Source organism: Pseudophryne corroboree, chromosome 1 (assembly GCF_028390025.1).
Source record: "Pseudophryne corroboree isolate aPseCor3 chromosome 1, aPseCor3.hap2, whole genome shotgun sequence".
Lineage (NCBI taxonomy): Eukaryota > Metazoa > Chordata > Amphibia > Anura > Myobatrachidae > Pseudophryne > Pseudophryne corroboree.
The window spans coordinates 698,509,313-698,534,079 of record NC_086444.1 but is presented as its reverse complement, the minus strand read 5'-3'; the positions used below and the strand labels follow the sequence as shown (position 1 = coordinate 698,534,079).

General features: G+C 47.1%; 1 protein-coding gene across 1 annotated transcript in view; it reads left to right on the top strand.

The window, feature by feature from the left end:
- The window catches only part of LOC134907845 (FYN-binding protein 1-like), a 225,038-nt gene that overhangs the window by 176,831 nt on the left and 23,440 nt on the right, over positions 1-24,767 (top strand). Inside the window, exons 10-11 of the mRNA XM_063914822.1 lie at positions 11,785-11,848; positions 13,759-13,812. Of these exons, the coding sequence (XP_063770892.1) occupies positions 11,785-11,848; positions 13,759-13,812 (118 nt within the window). The remainder of the gene's footprint in view (positions 1-11,784; positions 11,849-13,758; positions 13,813-24,767) is intronic.

Here is a 24,767-nt window from a genome sequence, read left to right as displayed (position 1 = left end):
ATGCGATATATACGGCAGGGCCCCCTGTCACTACGTAGTCGCTATGATTAGGGAGACATGAGCCCCATTAGGGAGACATGAGCCCCGGGTAGTTAGAGAGGTTTAGTAATAGCGTGTGGGTCACCCCAGTGGGGAGCGCATGAAGCAGGATCAGTCCATACGCCAGCAACATGGTCCGCAGCTATCCCCGCAACCAGCCACCGAGCCCGGGACAGTCAAGCGGGCGCGACCTCCTGAGGAGCGGATGCTACAGTAGGTGGGGAGGGCAGCCAGGGGCGTGCAAGGTGGATCAGGCGCCTATCCCGTCTCGGAGGCCCGCGGAGACCCAAGCAGGGGATCCCAGGTAAACGAGGCTACCTGCGGTTGACAGGGAGGGACCTCCACTCCAGGCCAGGCTAAAGCAAAGTGGGGGTAGGCTGTGAATGTGGCCCAGTAGAGATGGCCCCCCTTCCACTGGTCCCGTTTATGGTGGCGCCAGACCAGTCCGCAGCTGTGTGTAGCGGGGCCCCAGTGGGAGCAGGAGACCAAGGGTTTAATTCAGGGGGAGGGAGGCTCTCGGTCCCGTATCTCCAGAGTGCAGGCTCCCCCAGACACAAAGCATAAAGTGCTGGGTCGCGTTAGGCCCGGGGATCCCGGGTCGCTGGCTCCACTAGGCCGCAGCTCGCGGGAGCAGGGTGCAGAGGTCGCGGGTCCCGCGGCAGACAGCGGGCCGCTCGAGGACTCACCCGTGAGGCAGGAAGGCGCCCAGCGCTCGGTCCGGCAGACGGGAGGCGGAGAGGATGACAGGAGACCGCAGGAGGATCTGGCAAGATGGCCGCCGCGCGTCTCTCCCGACGGACACGCCGGCCGCAGCTCGTCACCCTCCGGTACAGTAAGTAGGGCCGGGATGTCGGGGGAGCCTCCAGGCAGTGCACAGCGGCAGTGGAGGGTCCGATAGGAGGAACAAACAGCCGGTGGGCGGGTCCACGTCCCCGGGGGTCAGCGCCGGCACCGGACACAAATCGAGTCCCCGGGCCGGGAGGCTCGAACAGGCCGCAATCCGCAGGAGCTCCAAATTTGCTCCCCGACTCCGCAGCTCACACCCGGCCAGCTCAGGGGGGGGGTAGAGAATTACCAAGCAGCCCCTGGGTTCAAAGAAGTGCAGGAGGGATTTATTTTAAAATTATGTGCTGCAGGAGCTCTCTTCATGCACGACTACACTCCTCAGCAGCTAGGCCACGACCCCCTGCTATAAGATTTTTGACTTCCAAACAGGTTTTTTTTTTAAGACAGGGCCCTCTCTAAAATTGATGGCATAAAGTGAACTCTGTAACATACTGATGTCTTAACATTCCAAAGGGATAAACTAATGTTTTGTTTTTTGTTTGTTTTTTGTGTCATCTACAGTACTTGTGTTTCCAGTTTGTAGGGATAAGAAGTACCTGTAAAGATAGTTACACCATACATCTTTACAGGACCACAGCATATATAATATATAGGGTATTTTTGGTTAGTAAATTAGGAGGGACAGGAAGTGGATAATTGTAAAGCGCAACAGCATTTGCAATTGCTATATAAATAAATGTTAATAAAACGAGTTTCTTGAACAGCAGTGATATCCACCTTGTCTAAGGTGAAAGTCCGGAAGGCTAGCATGCAGTTAGAAGTTTAAACCTTGTGCATTAACATATAAAAAGCGTACCATTGTGTGAAGTAGGAAGAATTCTAGTGACCATGGTATACCTGAAGAGCACAGGGGAATTACTCCTCAAGTCATAAGTGTGGGGGAGACCAGCTAATTTGCTATTAAGGGCGAGTGACAAAACAATCATTACTAAATGGGGTAGTCTTGCCATTAACTGTCTACCTAAGGATACACAACAACTGGGAGAACATTACGAAACATAAAAAACAGCCAAGATTCTTACATAATCATATAAGCACCTACATTATAGTTAAAGCTTAAAGACCTATACTTAAGCATATATAACCATAAGAGAAACGATATCTACATCAGATTATTCCAGTTGATTTTTTCATTCAACCCGAACGGAGTCATGGTATTTAATCTGTGTATCCATCTGGTCTCTGTCAGTAGCAACAACTTGCCCCGATCACCACCCCGCAGGCATTCTCGTACGTGATCAATGATAAAATATTTCAGTGTAGACAATTGATGGGCTTTCGCTTTAAAATGGTGTGCTACTGGCTGATCGATGCTTCTGCCAGACAGAGACATATCTATACTGAATCGATGCAAAGCCATGCGATCTCTAAACATTCATGTGGTTTGGCTCACATAGTAGAGACCGCAAGGACAACCTATAACATAAACCACAAATACAGTTCTACAGGTAAATACAAAACGGATGTCATACATTTTATTTGTCTGTGGGTGTTTAAAACTCTTGCATGGGAGCATATACTGGCATGTTACACAACTATGACAGCTATAACATCCCGGCGGTTTAGTATACACATTTTGCAATTTTGGTAATACACGACCAGAGATATCGGTTCTCACCAGCCGATCTCTAAGATTACTTCCTCTTTTAAAGGTCTGCTCTCTTTAAAGCATGTAAGCTCCTTATCCGACCTAACAATAGGCCAAAGTGCTGTAGTACCCTGTTTAATGATAGGACTAGCCACAGTGTAAGTGCTTACCCATGGAATCACATTACCATCATCTCGTTTAGTGGATTCCAAAAGCCGGGATCTTGGCATCAGCAATACCTTTTGTTTCTGCAACTGCAAAGTTGCTGGATATACCCTCTTTGAATAAATTTCTCAATTAGCACATCTAGGGCCAGATGCATCATCGCTTGGAAAGTGATAAAATAGAGAGTGAAAAATTACCAGTCAATCATCTCCTAACTGCCATTTTTCAAACACAGCCTGTGACATGGCAGGTAGGACCTGATTGGCTGGTACTTTTTCACTCCTCATTTTATCACTTTCCAAGCGATGATGCATCTAGCCCCTAATCTCTCTGATATTTTAAAGGGTTCACCAACAATCCTTGCTACCCTCATCATTTGAGATAGGGGCAGCCACATTTCAAGGTGGGAGGATGGTGACTACTGGCAGTTAAAAAGGTATTGCAATCTACATCTTTGAAATAAATGTCGGTCTCAAGACGAGCTGAATTAATGGAAACCTTGACATCCAAGTATTGCATTACTTCTGCACTGTATGAATAGGCATGTTTAATAGATGACTCCATTTGGTTGACCTCTACAAGCAATTTCCGAAGATGATCTGAACCCCCGGTCCACAGAATGAAAATGTCATCTATGTACCTGGTGTACATCTTGATATATTGACTAATCCCAGGTCTATCAAGGAACATTCTGTCTTCAATTTTAAAGCTTAACACTGGTGTCACAGAACAGCTACATAACCTGCTTACCCTACCCAGTGCTACACAGAGTTTCTACGCTCACATGATTCACACAACCAATCTACTGCTAGAGCTCCCTATTTAAACCACTCCTGGCCACGTGTACTTAGCCAGTACAATATTTCCAGTACAATAAGGGGGCTATGTCCTAAGCTTTGGATGGAGATAAAGTCACTGGAGACAAAGTAGCAGCCAATCAGCTCCTAACTGTTAGGCCACAGGCTGTGTTTAAAAAATGACAATTAGTAGCCGATTGGCTGGTACTTTATCTCCAGCGATTTTGCCTTCCCCTAAGTCTCCTTGGACTCCTGGCTCCCTGTGAAAGAAGTGCTTCCCAGTTTGCTGAGCGACAGTTTATGATGCAGTTACCTGCATTGTTCCAGGACTCCAGCTTCTGTTACGGTTACCATCTTTGTCTCCAGAGCTCCAGTCTCTGATACAGTTTACTTGCATTTGTTCCTGAGTGCTTGTTCCCTGTGGTTCAGTGCTCCCCACTCTCAGATTGATCTCACTAACTGTTTCTGTTGTAATCTGTGCTATCTCCTAGACACCAGTGTGCTGTCTGCATTTAGCAGCCCTCCTGAACTTGCTCCAGTCTGCTATCAAGCCATTGCATGCTGTCTCCTCACTCACACTATCAGTGTCCAGAGTCTGTTACTGTCTTAAGTACTATGGGTTACATAGACATTTCTATAATGCGTGCAGTGTGTGTGGTGCACATGGGCCCCTGAGTCCAGCGGGGCCCACACTGCTTCCATATATTATACTTACCCCTCCAGAGTCCCGCGGTGGCCATATCAAAGTGATTTGTGCATGCGCACTGAAAATGTCCCCGGGAACAAGGCGCGGCCGCCGTGTTCCTAGAGACCTACGCATGCGCAGTTGACTCTGGAATTATGCTAGAGTCTACTTGCTCCCGGAGAGGAGGGAGCCCTCAATGGAGGCTGCACGTGGGTCAATGGATCATTGTGCCTCTAGTGATATAAAATGGAACTTCACTTAGCAATCAGTGCTAGGTAATTTCTGTTGGATTCATAGGGTGAAATTCAATTGTTTGAAAAGTCGGTTGGGTGTCTTTTTCCCCCCTGTCTATTAGATAGGAAAAAACATACACCCAACTGACTTTTCAAACAATTTAATACCCCCCATTGTCTCTGCAGGATATCAGTTTAATCTCTCTCTCTTCTGTGAGATAATGTAGCCCCTATAAATGCTATAAATTACAGTGATTCTTGGGAGTTAATGAAGAGTTTTCTCACTATATGAAATGACAAGGCAGCACCCATCTGCTTATATACACACAGTACCAGCATAACACACAGTACCAGCATAACACACAGTACCAGCATAACACACAGCTACAGTTTCCAAACACTTCTGTTATTTCCCATACTTACTAATCACATTCCACCTCATAAAGAAAATACAGACACCCGAAAATCAACCAGTAACAAAATCACAACATTATCCACAACCGAAATGTGTAACTAAAGAGAAAAGAGAAAAGGCACCTAGAAATGCACAGGTCTCAGTAGTGGAGAGAAAGCAAGTGTGCCCAAAAAATACATTACAAAAGATGAAAAGAATTCTAAGTATAATTTATATCAGGGATGGGGAAACTTCGGCCATCCAGCTGTTGTTGAACTACACATCTCAGCATGCCCTGCAACAGTATTAGCATGGCCAAATAGTAAAACTGTAGCAAGGCATGCTGGTATGTGTAGTTCAACAACAGCAGGAGGGCCAAAGATTCACCATCCCTGATCTATATAATAAAATCAAGTGCTGATAAGAGAAACAGACAAATGAGGAGAAGAAAGAGTTGAAGTAATATGGGAAGAGAAAGGAGGAAGAGGAGGGGGCGGTGCGAAAGAAAGAAAGAGAGGAAAGCAAAAACCTGGGCACAATGTATTGTAAACACAATACCGTGTGTGTATGTATATATATATATATATATATATATATATAACAGAGTGGAAAGATCCGGCACTCAAAGGACTTGATGTAGAGCAATAAGCTGGTTTAAATATCAAGCTGACAGCGCAGCATCAGTAGGTCCGCTGTCAGCTTGATATTTAAACTAGAGATGAGCGGGTTCGGTTCCTCGGAATCCGAACCCGCCCGAACTTCAGGTTTTTTTACACGGGGCCGAGCGACTCGGATCTTCCCGCCTTGCTCGGTTAACCCGAGCGCGCTTGAACGTCATCATCCCGCTGTCGGATCCTCGCGAGGCTCGGATTCTATCGCGAGACTCGGATTCTATATAAGGAGCCGCGCGTCGCCGCCATTTTCACACGTGCATTGAGATTGATAGGGAGAGGACGTGGCTGGCGTCCTCTCCGTTTAGACTAGAGTACTAGAGAGAGACACAAATTTTGGGGAGCATATTATTAGGAGGAGTACTACTTGCTGCTGATAGTGTGACCAGTGACCACCAGTTTAATTAATCCGTTCTCTGCCTGAAAAAAAACGATACACAGTGTGACACAGTCACATACCATATCTGTGCTCAGCCCAGTGTGCTGCATCATATGTAATACTGTATATCATTATCTGACTGTGCTGAGTGCTCACTGCTCACATTGTGGGGAAGACTGGGGAGCAGTTATAGCAGGAGTACATATTTTAAGTACAGTGCACACTTTTGCTGCCAGAGTGCCACTGCCAGTGTGACTGACCAGTGACCACTGACCACCAGTATTGTGATTGTCTGCTGACCACCAGTATAATTGTGATTGTCTGCCTGAAAAAGTTAAACACTCGTCGTGTGGTGTTTTTATAAACGCATTCTGCAGACAGTGTCCAGCAGGTCCGTCATTACATAATATATACCTGTCCGGCTGCAGTACTAGTGTGATATATATATATATATATATTTTAATTTTATCTCATTATCATCCAGTCTATATTAGCAGCAGACACAGTACGGTAGTCCACGGCTGTAGCAACCTCTGTGTCGGCAGTCGCTCGTCCATCCATAATTGTATACCACCTACCCGTGGTTTTTTTTTTTTCTATCTTCTTGATACTAGTAGCTTACTTTAGGAGTCTGCAGTGCTGACAGACAGTGTCCAGCAGGTCCGTCATTACATAATATATACCTGTCCGGCTGCAGTACTAGTGTGATATATATATATTTTAATTTTATCTCATTATCATCCAGTCTATATCAGCAGCAGACACAGTACGGTAGTCCATGGCTGTAGCTACCTCTGTGTCGGCAGTCGCTCGTCCATCCATAATTGTATACCACCTACCCGTGGTTTTTTTTTTTTCTATCTTCTTGATACTAGTAGCTTACTTTAGGAGTCTGCAGTGCTGACAGACAGTGTCCAGCAGGTCTGTCATTACATAATATATACCTGTCCGGCTGCAGTACTAGTGTGATATATATATATTTTAATTTTATCTCATTATCATCCAGTCTATATTAGCAGCAGACACAGTACGGTAGTCCACGGCTGTAGCTACCTCTGTGTCGGCAGTCGCTCGTCCATCCATAATTGTATACCACCTACCCGTGGTTTTTTTTTTTTTCTATCTTCTTGATACTAGTAGCTTACTTTAGGAGTCTGCAGTGCTGAGTCTGACAGACAGTGTCCAGCAGGTCCGTCATTACATAATATATACCTGTCCGGCTGCAGTACTAGTGTGATATATATATATATTTTAATTTTATCTCATTATCATCCAGTCTATATTAGCAGCAGACACAGTACGGTAGTCCACGGCTGTAGCTACCTCTGTGTCGGCAGTCGCTCGTCATCCATAAGTATACTAGTATCCATCCATCTCCATTGTTTACCTGAGGTGCCTTTTAGTTGTGCCTATTAAAATATGGAGAACAAAAATGTTGAGGTTCCAAAAATAGGGAAAGATCAAGATCGACTTCCACCTCGTGCTGAAGCTGCTGCCACTAGTCATGGCCGAGACGATGAAATGCCAGCAACGTCGTCTGCCAAGGCCGATGCCCAATGTCATAGTACAGAGCATGTAAAATCCAAAACACCAAATATCAGTAAAAAAAGGACTCAAAAATCTAAAATAAAATTGTCGTCGGAGAAGCGTAAACTTGCCAATATGCCATTTACCACACGGAGTGGCAAGGAATGGCTGAGGCCCTGGCCTATGTTCATGGCTAGTGGTTCAGCTTCACATGAGGATGGAAGCACTCAGCCTCTCGCTAGAAAAATGAAAAGACTCAAGCTGGCAAAAGCACAGCAAAGAACTGTGCGTTCTTCGAAATCCCAAATCCACAAGGAGAGTCCAATTGTGTCGGTTGCGATGCCTGACCTTCCCAACACTGGACGTGAAGAGCATGCGCCTTCCACCATTTGCACGCCCCCTGCAAGTGCTGGAAAGAGCACCCGCAGTCCAGTTCCTGATAGTCAGATTGAAGATGTCAGTGTTGAAGTACACCAGGATGAGGAGGATATGGGTGTTGCTGGCGCTGGGGAGGAAATTGACAAGGAGGATTCTGATGGTGAGGTGGTTTGTTTAAGTCAGGCACCCGGGGAGACACCTGTTGTCCGTGGGAGGAATATGGCCATTGACATGCCTGGTGAAAATACCAAAAAAATCAGCTCTTCGGTGTGGAAGTATTTCAACAGAAATGCGGACAACATTTGTCAAGCCGTGTGTTGCCTTTGTCAAGCTGTAATAAGTAGGGGTAAGGACGTTAACCACCTCGGAACATCCTCCCTTATACGTCACCTGCAGCGCATTCATAATAAGTCAGTGACAAGTTCAAAAACTTTGGGCGACAGCGGAAGCAGTCCACTGACCAGTAAATCCCTTCCTCTTGTAACCAAGCTCACGCAAACCACCCCACCAACTCCCTCAGTGTCAATTTCCTCCTTCCCCAGGAATGCCAATAGTCCTGCAGGCCATGTCACTGGCAATTCTGACGAGTCCTCTCCTGCCTGGGATTCCTCCGATGCATCCTTGCGTGTAACGCCTACTGCTGCTGGCGCTGCTGTTGTTGCTGCTGGGAGTCGATGGTCATCCCAGAGGGGAAGTCGTAAGCCCACTTTTACTACTTCCACCAAGCAATTGACTGTCCAACAGTCCTTTGCGAGGAAGATGAAATATCACAGCAGTCATCCTGTTGCAAAGCGGATAACTGAGGCCTTGACAACTATGTTGGTGTTAGACGTGCGTCCGGTATCCGCCGTTAGTTCACAGGGAACTAGACAATTTCTTGAGGTAGTGTGCCCCCGTTACCAAATACCATCTAGGTTCCACTTCTCTAGGCAGGCGATACCGAGAATGTACACGGACATCAGAAAAAGACTCACCAGTGTCCTAAAAAATGCAGTTGTACCCAATGTCCACTTAACCACGGACATGTGGACAAGTGGAGCAGGGCAGGGTCAGGACTATATGACTGTGACAGCCCACTGGGTAGATGTATGGACTCCCGCCGCAAGAACAGCAGCGGCGGCACCAGTAGCAGCATCTCGCAAACGCCAACTCTTTCCTAGGCAGGCTACGCTTTGTATCACCGGTTTCCAGAATACGCACACAGCTGAAAACCTCTTACGGCAACTGAGGAAGATCATCGCGGAATGGCTTACCCCAATTGGACTCTCCTGTGGATTTGTGGCATCGGACAACGCCAGCAATATTGTGTGTGCATTAAATCTGGGCAAATTCCAGCACGTCCCATGTTTTGCACATACCTTGAATTTGGTGGTGCAGAATTATTTAAAAAACGAGAGGGGCGGGCAAGAGATGCGGTCGGTGGCCAGAAGAATTGCGGGACACTTTCGGCGTACAGGCACCACGTACAGAAGACTGGAGCACCACCAAAAACGCCTGAACCTGCCCTGCCATCATCTGAAGCAAGAAGTGGTAACGAGGTGTAATTCAACCCTATATATGCTTCAGAGGTTGGAGGAGCAGCAAAAGGCCATTCAAGCCTATACAATTGAGCACGATATAGGAGGTGGAATGCACCTGTCTCAAGTGCAGTGGAGAATGATTTCAACGTTGTGCAAGGTTCTGCTGCCCTTTGAACTTGCCACACGTGAAGTCAGTTCAGACACTGCCAGCCTGAGTCAGGTCATTCCCCTCATCAGGCTTTTGCAGAAGAAGCTGGAGACATTGAAGGAGGAGCTAACACAGAGCGATTCCGCTAGGCATGTGGGACTTGTGGATGGAGCCCTTAATTCGCTTAACAAGGATTCACGGGTGGTCAATCTGTTGAAATCAAAGCACTACATTTTGGCCACCGTGCTCGATCCTAGATTTAAAACCTACCTTGGATCTCTCTTTCCGGCAGACACAAGTCTGCTGGGGTTCAAAGACCTGCTGGTGAGAAAATTGTCAAGTCAAGCGGAACGCGACCTGTCAACATCTCCTCCTTCATATTCTCCCGCAACTGGGGGTGCGAGGAAAAGGCTCAGAATTCCGAGCCCACCCGCTGGCGGTGATGCAGGGCAGTCTGGAGCGACTGCTGATGCTGACATCTGGTCCGGACTGAAGGACCTGCCAACGATTACGGACATGTCGTCTACTGGCACTGCATATGATTCTCTCCCCATTGAAGGAATGGTGGAGGATTATATGAGTGACCGCATCCAAGTAGGCACGTCAGACAGTCCGTACTTATACTGGCAGGAAAAAGAGGCAATTTGGAGGCCCTTGCACAAACTGGCTTTATTCTACCTAAGTTGCCCTCCCACAAGTGTGTACTCCGAAAGAGTGTTTAGTGCCGCCGCTCACCTTGTCAGCAATCGGCGTACGAGGTTACTTCCAGAAAATGTGGAGAAGATGATGTTCATTAAAATGAATTATAATCAATTCCTCCGTGGAGACATTGACCAGCAGCAATTGCCTCCACAAAGTACACAGGGAGCTGAGATGGTGGATTCCAGTGGGGACGAATTGATAATCTGTGAGGAGGGGGATGTACACGGTGATATATCGGAGGATGATGATGAGGTGGACATCTTGCCTCTGTAGAGCCAGTTTGTGCAAGGAGAGATTAATTGCTTCTTTTTTGGTGGGGGTCCAAACCAACCCGTCATTTCAGTCACAGTCGTGTGGCAGACCCTGTCACTGAAATGATGGGTTGTTTAAAGTGTGCATGTCCTGTTTATACAACATAAGGGTGGGTGGGAGGGCCCAAGGACAATTCCATCTTGCACCTCTTTTTTCTTTAATTTTTCTTTGCGTCATGTGCTGTTTGGGGAGTATTTTTTTGAAGGGCCATCCTGCGTGACACTGCAGTGCCACTCCTAGATGGGCCAGGTGTTTGTGTCGGCCACTAGGGTCGCTTATCTTACTCACACAGCTACCTCATTGCGCCTCTTTTTTTCTTTGCGTCATGTGCTGTTTGGGGAGTGTTTTTTGGAAGGGCCATCCTGCGTGACACTGCAGTGCCACTCCTAGATGGGCCAGGTGTTTGTGTCGGCCACTAGGGTCGCTTATCTTACTCACACAGCTACCTCATTGCGCCTCTTTTTTTCTTTGCGTCATGTGCTGTTTGGGGAGTGTTTTTTGGAAGGGCCATCCTGCGTGACACTGCAGTGCCACTCCTAGATGGGCCAGGTGTTTGTGTCGGCCACTAGGGTCGCTTAGCTTACTCACACAGCTACCTCATTGCGCCTCTTTTTTTCTTTGCGTCATGTGCTGTTTGGGGAGTGTTTTTTGGAAGGGCCATCCTGCGTGACACTGCAGTGCCACTCCTAGATGGGCCAGGTGTTTGTGTCGGCCACTAGGGTCGCTTAGCTTAGTCATCCAGCGACCTCGGTGCAAATTTTAGGACTAAAAATAATATTGTGAGGTGTGAGGTGTTCAGAATAGACTGAAAATGAGTGGAAATTATGGTTTTTGAGGTTAATAATACTTTGGGATCAAAATGACCCCCAAATTCTATGATTTAAGCTGTTTTTTAGTGTTTTTTGAAAAAAACACCCGAATCCAAAACACACCCGAATCCGACAAAAAAAATTCGGTGAGGTTTTGCCAAAACGCGGTCGAACCCAAAACACGGCCGCGGAACCGAACCCAAAACCAAAACCCGAAAAATTTCAAGTGCACATCTCTAATTTAAACCAGCTTATTGCTCTACATCAAGTCCTTTGAGTGCCGGATCTTTCCACTCTGTTATCAATTTTAACATTTGGCACCTGGGCCCTCACTCTGTTGTTTTTTGGATCCTAAGGAGTGCCAGTCCTTGCTTCATTTTATATATATATATATATAAAAAAAATTATATATTGATTTGGTAGATGAAAAACTCAGACAGAATGAAAACAATAGTCCTAGAGAGTGAAGCTGTTTATTTAATGTTAGCAGGCATAGATCCAGTGGATTCCAAGGACAACGTTAATGAGTTAATGATCCGTATGTATTTATTTATTTATTCCTTCCAATAACAATATGTGTTTGCTTTACAGATGAAATATATGATGATACCGAGCTGATATCCAATACATTTCCTGCTGTACCAGCCAAATCACGGTGACTTTTCCCTTTAAATTTCTTGTGCATTTGTACTTTGTGTGACTTTTCCAACATACTGTACTTGACAGAGAGCACGCCGAGAGGCTGAGCGCGCCTTTTTGCTGGTGCATGCATTGTATGCTAAGCACAAATATACAGCTGTATACCATATTGATGAGACATAGTATGGTTTCTTAGCTTCGGGTGCCAAACACCTTCTTTAATCACTAGTAGCAATGTATAAATGGTGTTTTATTTATTTTTTATTTTATATTAAATTGAATTTTGCATCTGTATAAATTGAATTGGAGTCTTAGATATTTCTCAATAAACCACAGTAATGTGCGGCATGATTAAGCACAACAAACCTTGCTTCATCAACAAACGTTGTATAGTCGTGTGTCCTTAACTACACTAAGCACTAAGATGTGCTAGTACAGTACAAAAATGTTTCCTCTTGTGCTATAGTGCCTGATAGAAGGGTATATTATCATACATCCCAACTCTCCCGATTTTCGTGGGACAGTCCGTTTTTTGGGGACTGTCCCGCTGTCCTACAAGCGGGCAGCAATGTCCTGTGGTGGGGGTGGGGGTGGGGCAGTTGGGAGGCTCCTGTCACTCACTGGCTGCTCTGCTTAGTGCAATGTGCATCTATTCACAGGAGGCAGAGGGGCTGGGGTATGCCAGCATCTCTCAGAGCACTGGCGATGCTCCCATAGGTACGAAATTGGGAGGCGTGGCTCACGATCGAGTCATACATGTGAAGACAAACCCCTTTTTATAAGTCACACCCATTTTTCGGGCAGGCGTAAGGGTAGTCCCTATTTGCAAATTCCCAATGTTGGGAATACCTCTCTGGGGTATATTCAATTAGTCGGAAACTGACATCTTGTCGTAAAGATGGCAGTTTCTGACTGGAATAGGTCGGAAGGGATTCTGACCTATTCAATCCAGCCTCATTTTTTCTGACAAGCTGTTGGAAAGCACGTGGATCAGCAGAATAGCCGCCGATCCATCTGCTGCTGTCGGAAACGGGTGCCAAATCCGACAGGTTTTGGTCATGTTTCCGGTAATGTCAATCTGACTTTCGGATTGACACTGTCGTGACCAGGCCAAAGCTGTCGGGTTTGGCCCGGCAGCTATTGGCAGCTGAGAGGAGGAGACAGGGGAGAGCAGCGGGGAGACGGGGGAGAGCAGCGGGGAGAGCAGGAACCCAGCGGCAGCAGCAGTGAAGCAGGAGGATGCTCCCTCATCTTCTCAATCCGTCTTTTTTTAAAGTCGGATTGAGATTGTCAGGAGAGATTGAGATTGAACAGGATTTGGCCGTTCATTGAATAGATCCTATTGGATCCATTCCAACAAATGCAAATGTGCATGTCACATGAGCTCCGGTTTAGGAACTGCATTGGCTGAATTAGGACAACCTTCTGATTAATTCAGCATAGTCATAGACTGTGCTGACCACATGATAGGGCCTTAGAATAATATTAAATGATTTGGAAACATTAGAGAAAATTATGTATTCTTCATGAAGGTCAACGTTTTCAGGTGTAATCTTTTATTAGCATTATGCTTACGTGTAAACAAGTGAGAGTGGGAAAGCAATTTTGTTTTTAATCTCACTATCAATTTAAAAAACAAAAATAAAACTCAGACACATTCTCTTTATTACATTGTAATATTAGGGTCATACATGGATCAATTTGGATTTGATTGCTGATCCTTTCATTGTCCTGGTACATTGACAATATAAATTGTCAGCTATTGTATTGTGTTAGCTCATCATGAATAATTTACATTATCTTACAGCACCTGTTCTTCAATAAATCAATTCAGATTAATGCAAATTGATGTTAACATATATATATTAAAAAAATAATTACTTATGTATTTCTTGTTTTCCCCATTTCCTCTATTCTGAAATGAAGAGTACAGAGTGGATACGTGGCAAGACTTTTCCAAAGAAATACCAGCCAAACAAGGTAGAGTAAGACCTTATAATCTATTTATGTTTAATATAATGAATTTACATACAAAACCATCTTAAAGGCAATGCAGCCCCTGAGCAAAGCAATGCACTGGGGACCCTGCCCACAAATACACAGGAACAAATAAAATAAAAATATCCTAACTTACAGCTCCTGCGGTCCAGCACCATCTGTACATGCTTCCATACAGTGAATGGCTGTCAACACTCTTATCGTTCTAATTGTGTGTCATTCACAGAGTGGTTGGGCAGCATTCTCTATCTACTTCCCAAGAAGCTCCAAAGGCATCATCCCATGTTACAGCCTGCCACTGCTCGAAGGCCCCAGGAATCATGGGGCTCTAGGCAGCTGCCCAGTGTACCCATACGTTAAGATGGCCCTGTTTACACACAAGATTTATTAAGTTCAATAGCAACTGAGAGGACTAAAATGTTGAGATACGCGGTTCGATTTTTTTTTAAAAACTGAACACCCCTCTTAACTTAGAGGATACAGGCATTTCCAAGTCCCAGCTCCAGCCTTCCCACCAGACTTGGATCCCAAAATGAGGCAAAATGTCATTTTCCCAGAGTCAGATCTCACATGTTTTGGATTTTTCCATTGTTGGCTCTCACATGTTTTGTATTCAATATAAAAGTCGCTCCCACGTTATCAGGTGATATTTCACACTGGAGAGCAGAGTGAGAGGGTGTAATACGGGCAAGGAGCACTGTTTTTTATTTTTATTTTTTTTAAATCCCACGTCATTAGCACACCATCAAGGTGCCATTAGGAGTTAGTTTAGCTTTAGAGTTTTATTTGTAATAGTAGGTGTAGGTACCTGGGAAGGGTGACTGGCTGCAGGCATTATTGTCAGTGTATGTATGTGTTTGCATGGCCAGAACATGGGGGGGCGACAGGGGAGCCACACATTAGGGGCCCCCACACACAGCTTCATACAGTCAGAGTCTCGTGGAATAATGATGTCAAATCCCGCGAGACACTGAGGGGTAAATTTACAAATATGGGAGTTCTATTTAAGATGGGATGTTGCCCATAGCAACCAGTCAGATTCCAGGTATTCTCTTCTAGAAGGTGCTAGATAAATGAGAAGTAGAATCTGATTGGTTGCTATGGGCAACAACCCGTCTTAAATAAAACTGCCATCTTAGTAAATTTACCCCTCACTGTCCAGGGCTGCGGCCGCAGTGTCACAGGCAGCCAAAGAAAAGAGGTGAGCTGAGTGAGTTCATCTCAATTCATCAGCAACTCCTCAATGCAAGTCCCCCCCCCCCACCGTGGTGCTGATCATCAGTGCTGGTCAGGCGAACCCCAGTCCATGCAATCATCAATGCAGGTATCCCGCAGTCCAACTCCCACACTGCAACCAATGTCCAAATAAGGTTGTCCTAGTGTGTATATGTGTGTGTGTGCGCGTGAGTGTGTGTGTGTATATATAATATATATATATATATGTGTGGATAGATAGACAGATAGATAGATAGATTTATAGATATGAAATGGGTATGGTCTTGCAGGAAAATACTACCTTAACCATATTTCTCTATCGTCCTAGTGGATGCTGGGGTTCCTGAAAGGACCATGGGGAATAGCGGCTCCGCAGGAGACAGGGCACAAAAAGTAAAGCTTTAGGATCAGGTGGTGTGCACTGGCTCCTCCCCCTATGACCCTCCTCCAAGCCTCAGTTAGATTTTTGTGCCCGGCCGAGAAGGGTGCAATCTAGGTGGCTCTCCTAAAGAGCTGCTTAGAAAAGTTTAGCTTAGGTTTTTTATTTTACAGTGAGTCCTGCTGGCAACAGGATCACTGCTACGAGGGACTTAGGGGAGAAGAAGTGAACTCACCTGCGTGCAGGATGGATTGGCTTCTTTGGCTACTGGACATTAGCTCCAGAGGGACGATCACAGGTACAGCCTGGATGGTCACCGGAGCCTCGCCGCCGGCCCCCTTGCAGATGCTGAAACAAGAAGAAGGTCCAGAATCGGCGGCATGAAGACTCCTCAGTCTTCTTAAGGTAGCGCACAGCACTGCAGCTGTGCGCCATTTCCTCTCAGCACACTTCACACGGCAGTCACTGAGGGTGCAGGGCGCTGGGAGGGGGGCGCCCTGGGAGGCAATGAAAACCTATTTTTGGCTAAAAATACCTCACATATAGCCTCCAGGGGCTATATGGAGATATTTAACCCCTGCCAGAATCCGTTAAGAGCGGGAGACGAGGCCGCCGAAAAAGGGGCGGGGCCTATCTCCTCAGCACACAGCGCCATTTTCCCTCACAGAAAGGCTGGAGGGAAGGCTCCCAGGCTCTCCCCTGCACTGCACTACAGAAACAGGGTTAAATCAGAGAGGGGGGGCACTAATTTGGCGTTAGAAATATATAAAAAAGATGCTATAAGGGAAAACACTTATATAAGGTTGTCCCTATATAATTATAGCGTTTTTGGTGTGTGCTGGCAAACTCTCCCTCTGTCTCTCCAAAGGGCTAGTAGGTCCTGTCCTCTATCAGAGCATTCCCTGTGTGTGTGCTGTGTGTCGGTACGTGTGTGTCGACATGTATGAGGACGATGTTGGTGAGGAGGCGGAGCAATTGCCTGTAATGGTGATGTCACTCTCTAGGGAGTCGACACCGGAATGGATGGCTTATTTAGGGAATTACGTGATAATGTCAACACACGCCAAGGTCGGTTGACGACATGAGACGGCCGACAAACAATTAGTACCGGTCCAGACGTCTCAAAAACACCGTCAGGGGTTTTAAAACGCCCGTTTACTTTAGTCGGTCGACACAGACACAGACAGGGACACTGAATCCAGTGTCGACGGTGAATAAACAAACGTATTCCTTATTAGGGCCACACGTTAAGGGCAATGAAGGAGGTGTTACATATTTCTGATACTACAAGTACCACAAAAGAGGGTATTATGTGGGATGTGAAAAAACTACCGTAGTTTTTCCTGAATCAGATAAATTAAATGAAGTGTGTGATGATGCGTGGGTTCCCCCCGATAGAAAATATGGGCGGTATACCCTTTCCCGCCAGAAGTTAGGGCGCGTTGGGAAACACCCCTTAGGGTGGATAAGACGCTCACACGCTTATCAGAACAAGTGGCGGTACCGTCTATAGATAGGGCCGTCCTCAAGGAGCCAGCTGACAGGAGGCTGGAAAATATCATAAAAAGTATATACACACATACTGGTGTTATACTGCGACCAGCGATCGCCTCAGCCTGGATGTGCAGAGCTGGGGTGGCTTGGTCGGATTCCCTGACTAAAAATATTGATACCCTTGACAGGGACAGTATTTTATTGACTATAGAGCATTTAAAGGATGCATTTCTATATATGCGAGATGCACAGAGGGATATTTGCACTCTGGCATCAAGAGTAAGTGCGATGTCCATATCTGCCAGAAGATGTTTATGGACACGACAGTGGTCAGGTGATGCAGATTCCAAACGGCACAAAGGTGTATTGCCGTATAAAGGAAGAGGAGTTATTTGGGGTCGGTCCATCGGACCTGGTGGCCACGGCAACTGCTGGAAAATCCACCGTTTTTACCCTAAGTCACATCTCTGCAGAAAAAGACACCGTCTTTTCAGCTTCAGTCCTTTCGTCCCTATAAGAGTCATATCTGCCCAGGGATAGAGGAAAGGGAAGAAGACTGCAGCAGGCAGCCCATTCCCAGGAACAGAAGCGTTCCACCGCTTCTGACAAGCTCTCAGCATGACGCTGAGACCGTACAGGACCCCTGGATCCTACAAGTAGTATCCCAGGGGTACAGATTGGAATGTCGAGACGTTTCCCCTGCGCAGGCTCCTGAAGTCTGCTTTACCAAGGTCTCCCTCCGACAAGGAGGCAGTATGGGAAACAATTCACGAGCTGTATTCCCAGCAGGTGATAATTAAATTACCCCTCCTACAACAAGAAAAGGGGTATTATTCCACACTATATTGTGGTACTGAAGCCAGAAGGCTAGGTGAGACCTATTCTAAATCTAAAAAAATTTGAACACTTACAAAGGTTCAAATCAAGATGGAGTCACTCAGAGCAGTGATAACGAACCGGGAAGAAGGGGACTATATGGTGTCCCGAGACATCAGGGATGCTTATCTCCATGTCCCAAATTTGCCCTTATCACTAAGGGTACCTCAGGTTCGTGGTACAGAACTGTCACTATCAGTTTCAGACGCTGCCGTTTGGATTGTCCACGGCACCCCGGGTCTTTACCAAGGTAATGGCCGAAATGATGGTTCTTCTTCGAAGAAAAGGCGTCTTAATTATCCCTTACTTGGACGATCTCCTGATAAGGGCAAAGTCCAGGGAACAGTTGGAGGTCGGAGTGAGTAGCACTATCTCGGATACTGTTACAACAGCTGGGGTGGATTCTAAATATTCCAAAATCGCAGCTGATCCCGACAACAAGTCTCCTGTGCTTAGGGATGATTCTGGACACAGTCCAGAAAAAGGTGTTTCTCCCGGAAGAGAAAGCCAGGGAGTTATCCGAGCTAGTCAGGAACCTCCTAAAATCAGTGCATCATTGCACAAGGGCCATGGTAAAAAAAAAATAAAAAAAAATGGTGACTTCCTTCGAAGCAATTCCAGTCGGCAGATTTCATGCAAGAACTTTTCAGTGGGATCTGCTGGACAAATGGTCCGGATCGCATCTTCAGATGCATCAGCGGATAACCCTATATCCAAGGACAAGGGTGTCTCTCCTGTGGTGGTTACAGAGTGCTCATCTTCTAGAGGGCCGCAGATTCGGCATTCAGTTTTGGATGTTGGTGACCACGGAGGCCAGCCCGAGAGGCTGGGGAGCAGTCACACAAGGAAAAAATTTCCAGGGAGTGTGATCAAGTCTGGAGACTTTTCTCCACATAAATATAGCTAAGGGTAAATTTATAATGCTCTAAGCTTAGCAAAACCTCTGCTTCAAGGTCAGCCGGTATTGATCCAGTGGGATAAAACATCACGGCAGTCGCCCACGTAAATAGACAGGGCGGCACAAGAAGCAGGAGGGCAGTGGCAAAAACTGCAAGGACTTTTCGCTGGGCGGAAAATCATGTGATAGCACTGTCAGCAGTGTTTCATTCCGGGAATGGAAACTGGGAAGCAGACTTCCTCAGTAGGCACGACCTCCGCCCGGCAGAGTGGGAACTTCATGGGGAAGTTTTCCACATGATTGTAAACCGTTGGGAATTACCAAAGGTGGACATGATGGCGTCCCGTCTCAACAAAAAACGGGACAGGTATTGCGCCAGGTTAAGAGACCCTCAGGCAATAGCTGTGGACGTTCTGGTAACACCGTGGGTGTACCAGTCGGTGTATGTGTTCCATCCTCTGCTTTTCATACCTAAGGTACTGAGAATTATAAGACGTAGAGGAGTAAGAACTATACTCATGGCTCCGGATTGGCCAAGAAGGACTTGGTACCCGGAACTTCAAGAGATGCTCACAGAGGACTTATGGCCTCTGCCGCTAAGAAGGGACTTGTTTCAGCAAGTACCATGTCTGTTCCAAGACTTACTGCAGCTGCGTTTGACGGCATGGCGGTGGAACGCCGGATCCTAAGGGAAAAGGCATTCAGGAAGAGGTCATTCCTACCCTGGTCAAAGCCAGAAAGGAGGTGACCGCACAACATTATCACCACATGTGGCGAAAATATGTTGCGTGGTGTGAGGCCAGGAAGGCCCCACGAAGAAATTTCAACTCGGTCGATTCCTGCATTTCCTGCAAACAGGAGTGTCTATGGGCCTCAAATTGGGGTCCATTAAGGTTCAAATTTCGGCCCTGTCGATTTTTCTTCCAGAAAGAATTGGCTTCAGTTCCTGAAGTCCAGAAGTTTGTCAAGGGAGTATTGCATATACAACCCCCTTTTGTGCCTCCAGTGGCACTGTGGGATCTCAACGTAGTTCTGGGATTCCTCAAAACACATTGGTTTAAAACCAGTCAAATCTGTGGATTTGAAGCATCTCACATGAAAAGTGAACATGCTCTTGGACCTGGCCTGGACCAGGCGAGTGTCAAATTGGTGGTTTTTTTTCTCAAAAAAGCCCATATCTGTTTGTCCATTCGGACAGGGCAGAGCTGCGGACTCGTCCCCAGTTCTCTCCCTAAGGTGGTGTCAGTGTTTCACCTGAACCAGCTTATTGTGGTGTCTTGCGCCTACTAGGGACTTGGAGGACTCCAAGTTGCTAGATGTGGTCAGGGCCCTGAAAATATAGGTTCCAGGACGGCTGGAGTCAGCAAAACTGACTTGCTGTTATCCTGTATGCACCCAACAAACTGGGTGCTCTTGCTTCTAAGCAGACTTTTGCTAGTTGGATGTGTAATACAATTCAGCTTGCACATTCTGTGGCAGGCCTGCCACAGCCAAAATATGTAAATGCCCATTCCACAAGGAAGGTGGGCTCATCTTGGGCGGCTGCCCGAGGAGTCTCGGCTTTACAACTTTGCCGAGCGGCTATTTAGTCAGGGGCAAACACGTTTGTAAAATCCTACAAATTTGATACCCTGGCTAAGGAGGACCTGGAGTTCTCTCATTCGGTGCTGCAGAGTCATCCGCACTCTCCCGCCCGTTTGGGAGCTTTGGTATAATCCCCATGGTCCTTTCAGGAACCCCAGCATCCACTAGGACGATAGAGAAAATAAGAATTTACTTACCGATAATTCTATTTCTCGGAGTCCGTAGTGGATGCTGGGCGCCCATCCCAAGTGCGGATTATCTGCATTACTTGTACATAGTTACAAAAATCGGGTTATTATTTGTTGTGAGCCATCTTTTCAGAGGCTCCGCTGTTATCATACTGTTAACTGGGTTCAGATCACAGGTTGTACAGTGTGATTGGTGTGGCTGGTATGAGTCTTACCCGGGATTCATAAATCCTTCCTTATTGTGTACGCTCGTCCGGGCACAGTATCCTAACTGAGGCTTGGAGGAGGGTCATAGGGGGAGGAGCCAGTGCACACCACCTGATCCTAAAGCTTTACTTTTTGTGCCCTGTCTCCTGCGGAGCCGCTATTCCCCATGGTCCTTTCAGGAACCCCAGCATCCACTACGGACTCCGAGAAATAGAATTATCGGTAAGTAAATTCTTATTTATACTCCACACAGTATTGCCCTTTGCAGTTTATTATGCCCCACACAGTAATGCCACTTAATCCATATTATGCCCCACACAGTAATGCCACTAATTCCATATTATGCCCCACACAGTAATGCCCCTTGTTATGCTCCGTACAGTAATGCCCCTTGCACCAAAGTATGCTCCACACAGTAATGCAACTTGTTATGCCCCACTCAGTAATGCCTCTTGCACCATGCTTCACTTAGTAATAATCACAATACCCCTTAAAATTGGCACTGTACCTGGTCATGTTTCATGCTGCTGCTAGCCTGCTCTGCTCTCTCAACTGCCACCGCCGCCACATTCCCGGCAGTGCTGTGCGGTTGCCTGCTTCCTCCCTCTGCGTTCCGTCTAAATGTCTCTCTTCCAAAATGGCCGCCGCCTCCTCTAGTCTCCATCAAAACTGTCCTTTCAGGCGATGACCATTTTGGGAGGGACGTTTTGACAGTATTATTTATTTATTTATTTATTAACAGTTTCTTATACAGCGCAGCATATTCAGTTGCGCTTTACAATTAGAACAACAGTAATAGAACAAAACTGGGTAAAAACAGACAGACATAGAGGTAGGAAGGCCCTGCTCGCTAGCTTACAATCCATAGTGAAATAGCCATTGATACACAAGGATAGATGTTACCTATTGCATAATATTCTATGCGGCAGGCCAGACTGCATAGAATACAGCACACAATGGCTGCGGGCCGGTGCCTCAAGCGATTGCGCGGCTGTCCTGGTACTAAAAACGGCACTGGATACATCCACATAAAGCTTGAACAAGCTGTAAATGTAATGCAGTGTACTACTCCAATGTTTTAATAAGAACATTTTTTTCGTGGGGGAAAAATCTAGCCATTTTAGGAATTACTTAGTACCACGAAGTCTAAATAGCTTGAAGAGAAGAATATGTTTAATGTCAGGCGTTAATTCAAACTGTAGTAGGATTCCAGAGTCAGTATAATAGGGTCTGGATAACCAGAAACTAGTCTTACTCTGTTGCTGCCAACCAGGGGCTGGCAGGCAACTTTTAGCCTGGGGGGCAAGTCCAGAGCACTGGCCCATAAGTAATGGCGCCATCTTAAATGGAGGTTGTTTTGTTTAAAAGATATTTATTAATTAAAAAAAATTAGGCCTTGTATAAATTATCCCAAAGATACTTTTAATATAAATTTGTCAGTGCGGCCGCGGCTTCAGCAGAGCTGTGTAGTGGAGGGGTGGCCAACCAGTCAGTGGCAAACAGCCAGAAAAGATCTGTAGTCAAGGGTAAGAGCCATATCATGCGCGTGAGCAATAATGGGGGCATGGCATAGTTGTAACAAAGCCACACCCCTTGTGTCATAACCCCATTTTTAGTCATGTTGTACAGTGCCACATACAAATAAAGGGTTCACTACGGCTGGCCGGCGGTCGGGCTCCCGGCGACCAGCATCCCGTCGCCGGGAGCCCGACCGCCGGCTTACCGACAGCGTGGCGAGCGCAAATGAGCCCCTTGCGGGCTCGCTGCGCTCGCCACGCTACGGGCACGGTGGCGCGCTACGCGCGCCACACTATTTTATTCTCCCTCTATGGGGGTCGTGGACCCCCACGAGGGAAAATAAGTGTCGGTATGCCGGCTGTCGGGCTCCCGGCGCCGGTATACTGAGCGCCGGGAGCCCGACCGCCGGCATACAGAAGACCACCCCAAATAAATCCCCTGTACAGTGCCACATACATATAAAAACACCAAAAAATGGGTGCCTCAACAGTGCCAAATACATATATGCCCCCACAGTGCCAGATACATATATGTCCCCACAGTGCCAGATACATATATTCCTCCATAGTGCCAGATACATATATGTCCCCACAGTGCCAGATACATATATTCCTCCACAGTGCCAGATACATATATGCCCCCACAGTGCAAGATACATATATGTCCCCACAGTGCCAGATACATATATTCCTCCACAGTGCCGGATACATATATGCCCCCACAGTGCCAGATACATACATGTCCCCATAGTGCCAGATATGCCCCCACTGCCAGATACACATCTCCCCAGTGCCAGATATGCCCCCACTGCCAGATATACATCTCTCCAGTGCCAGATATGCCCACAGTGCCAGATAAACATGTCCCCCAGTGCCAAATATGCCCCCACTGCTAGGTACAAGTCTTCCCAGTGCCAAATATGCCCCCACTGTCAGATACACATCCCCCCAGTGCCAGATATGCCCCCAGTGCCAAATATGCCCCCACTGTCAGCTACACGTCTCCCCAGTGCCAGATATACCCCCACTGACAGCTACACGTCTCCCCAGTGCCAGATATGGCCCCAGTGCCAAATATGCCCCCACTGTCAGCTACACGTCTCCCCAGTGCCAGATATGCCCCCACTGTCAGCTACATGTCTCCCCAGTGCCAGATATGCCCCCTCTGCCAGCTACACGTCTCCCCAGCGCCAGATATGGCCCCAGTGCCAGAAACACATTTCCCCTCAGTGCCAGATATGCCCCCAGTGCCAGAAACAATGTCCCCCCAGTGCCAGATATGCCCCCAGCGCCAGATACACGTACCCCCAATGCCAGATATGCCCCCAGTGTAAGATACACATGTCCCCACACTGCACCCCCCCAAGTGCTGCTCACCGCCGCGCTGCTGCTCTGCTCAGTCTGCTGCTTGTGAGGGGAGAAGAGCGCAGCGTGCACCTCTCCTGCCCCTCAGTCTCCACTCTCCGGCGGCGTTGATTCTCTCTAATTAGGCGCCGGTCCGTGAGCCAATCAGAGTTCGCAAACCGGCAGCTAAAACTCCTCATTGGCTGCCGGTCCGCAAGCTCTGATTGGCCCACGGGCCGGCGCCGGGCACTGCAGACTAGGGCAGCGGGAGGCGCCGCGGGAGCTAATGAGCAGCATGCGGAGATGGAAAGAGCTGCATGTGGCTCGAGAGCCGTGGGTTGGACACCGCTGGTGTAGTGAAAGGTGGCGGCCGGCCCATGACCCTTGGAAGTAGCGTGGCCTGGGGGGCACGTGGCACCCTGCTCCCCGGGCCAGCCCGCCTCTGCTGCCAACATATTCCTCTTTGTCAAGTTGTCTCACTTCTATTTGCATTTAAACTTCAATACACAGTGTTCGTTTAATATAAATAAGGCATTCACACCTTTTGACCTTATTTAACCTCGTACAGTGGTGGTCATTCCGAATTGTTCGCTCGTTGCCGATTTTCGCTATGCTGCGATTTGTTGCTAAATGCGCATGCGCATGGTACGCAGCGCGCATGCGCTTAGTTATTTAGCTAAAAACTTAGCAGTTTTGCTGTTGTTCGTGCGGCGCTTTTCAGTCGCACTGCTGATCGGTGAGTGATTGACAGGAAAGGGGCGTTTCTGGGTGCTAACTGAGCGTCCGGGAGTGTGCTAAAAAACGCAGGCGTGTCAGGCAAAAACGCAGGAGTGGCTGGAGAGACAGAGGAGTGGATGGCCGAACGCAGGGCGTGTTTGTGACGTCAAACCAGGAACTAAACGGACCGAGCTGATCGCAATCTAGAAGTAGGTCTGGAGCTACTCAGAAACTGCAAGGAATTATTTAGTAGCAATTCTGCTAACCTTTCGTTCGCTATTCTGCTACACTCCCAGAGGGCGGCGGCCTAGCGTTTGCAATGCTGCTAAAAGCAGCTAAAGAGCGAACAACTCGGAATGAGGGCCAGTATGTGTATAAATACATATATGCGTCTCAATTATTATACCAAACTCCAATAAAATATTACCACATCAAAGACAATTTATATGGTGTGTAATCAGAAGCTGCACTTAGGTGGTCATTCCGAGTTGTTCACTCGCTAGCAGTTTTTAGCAGCC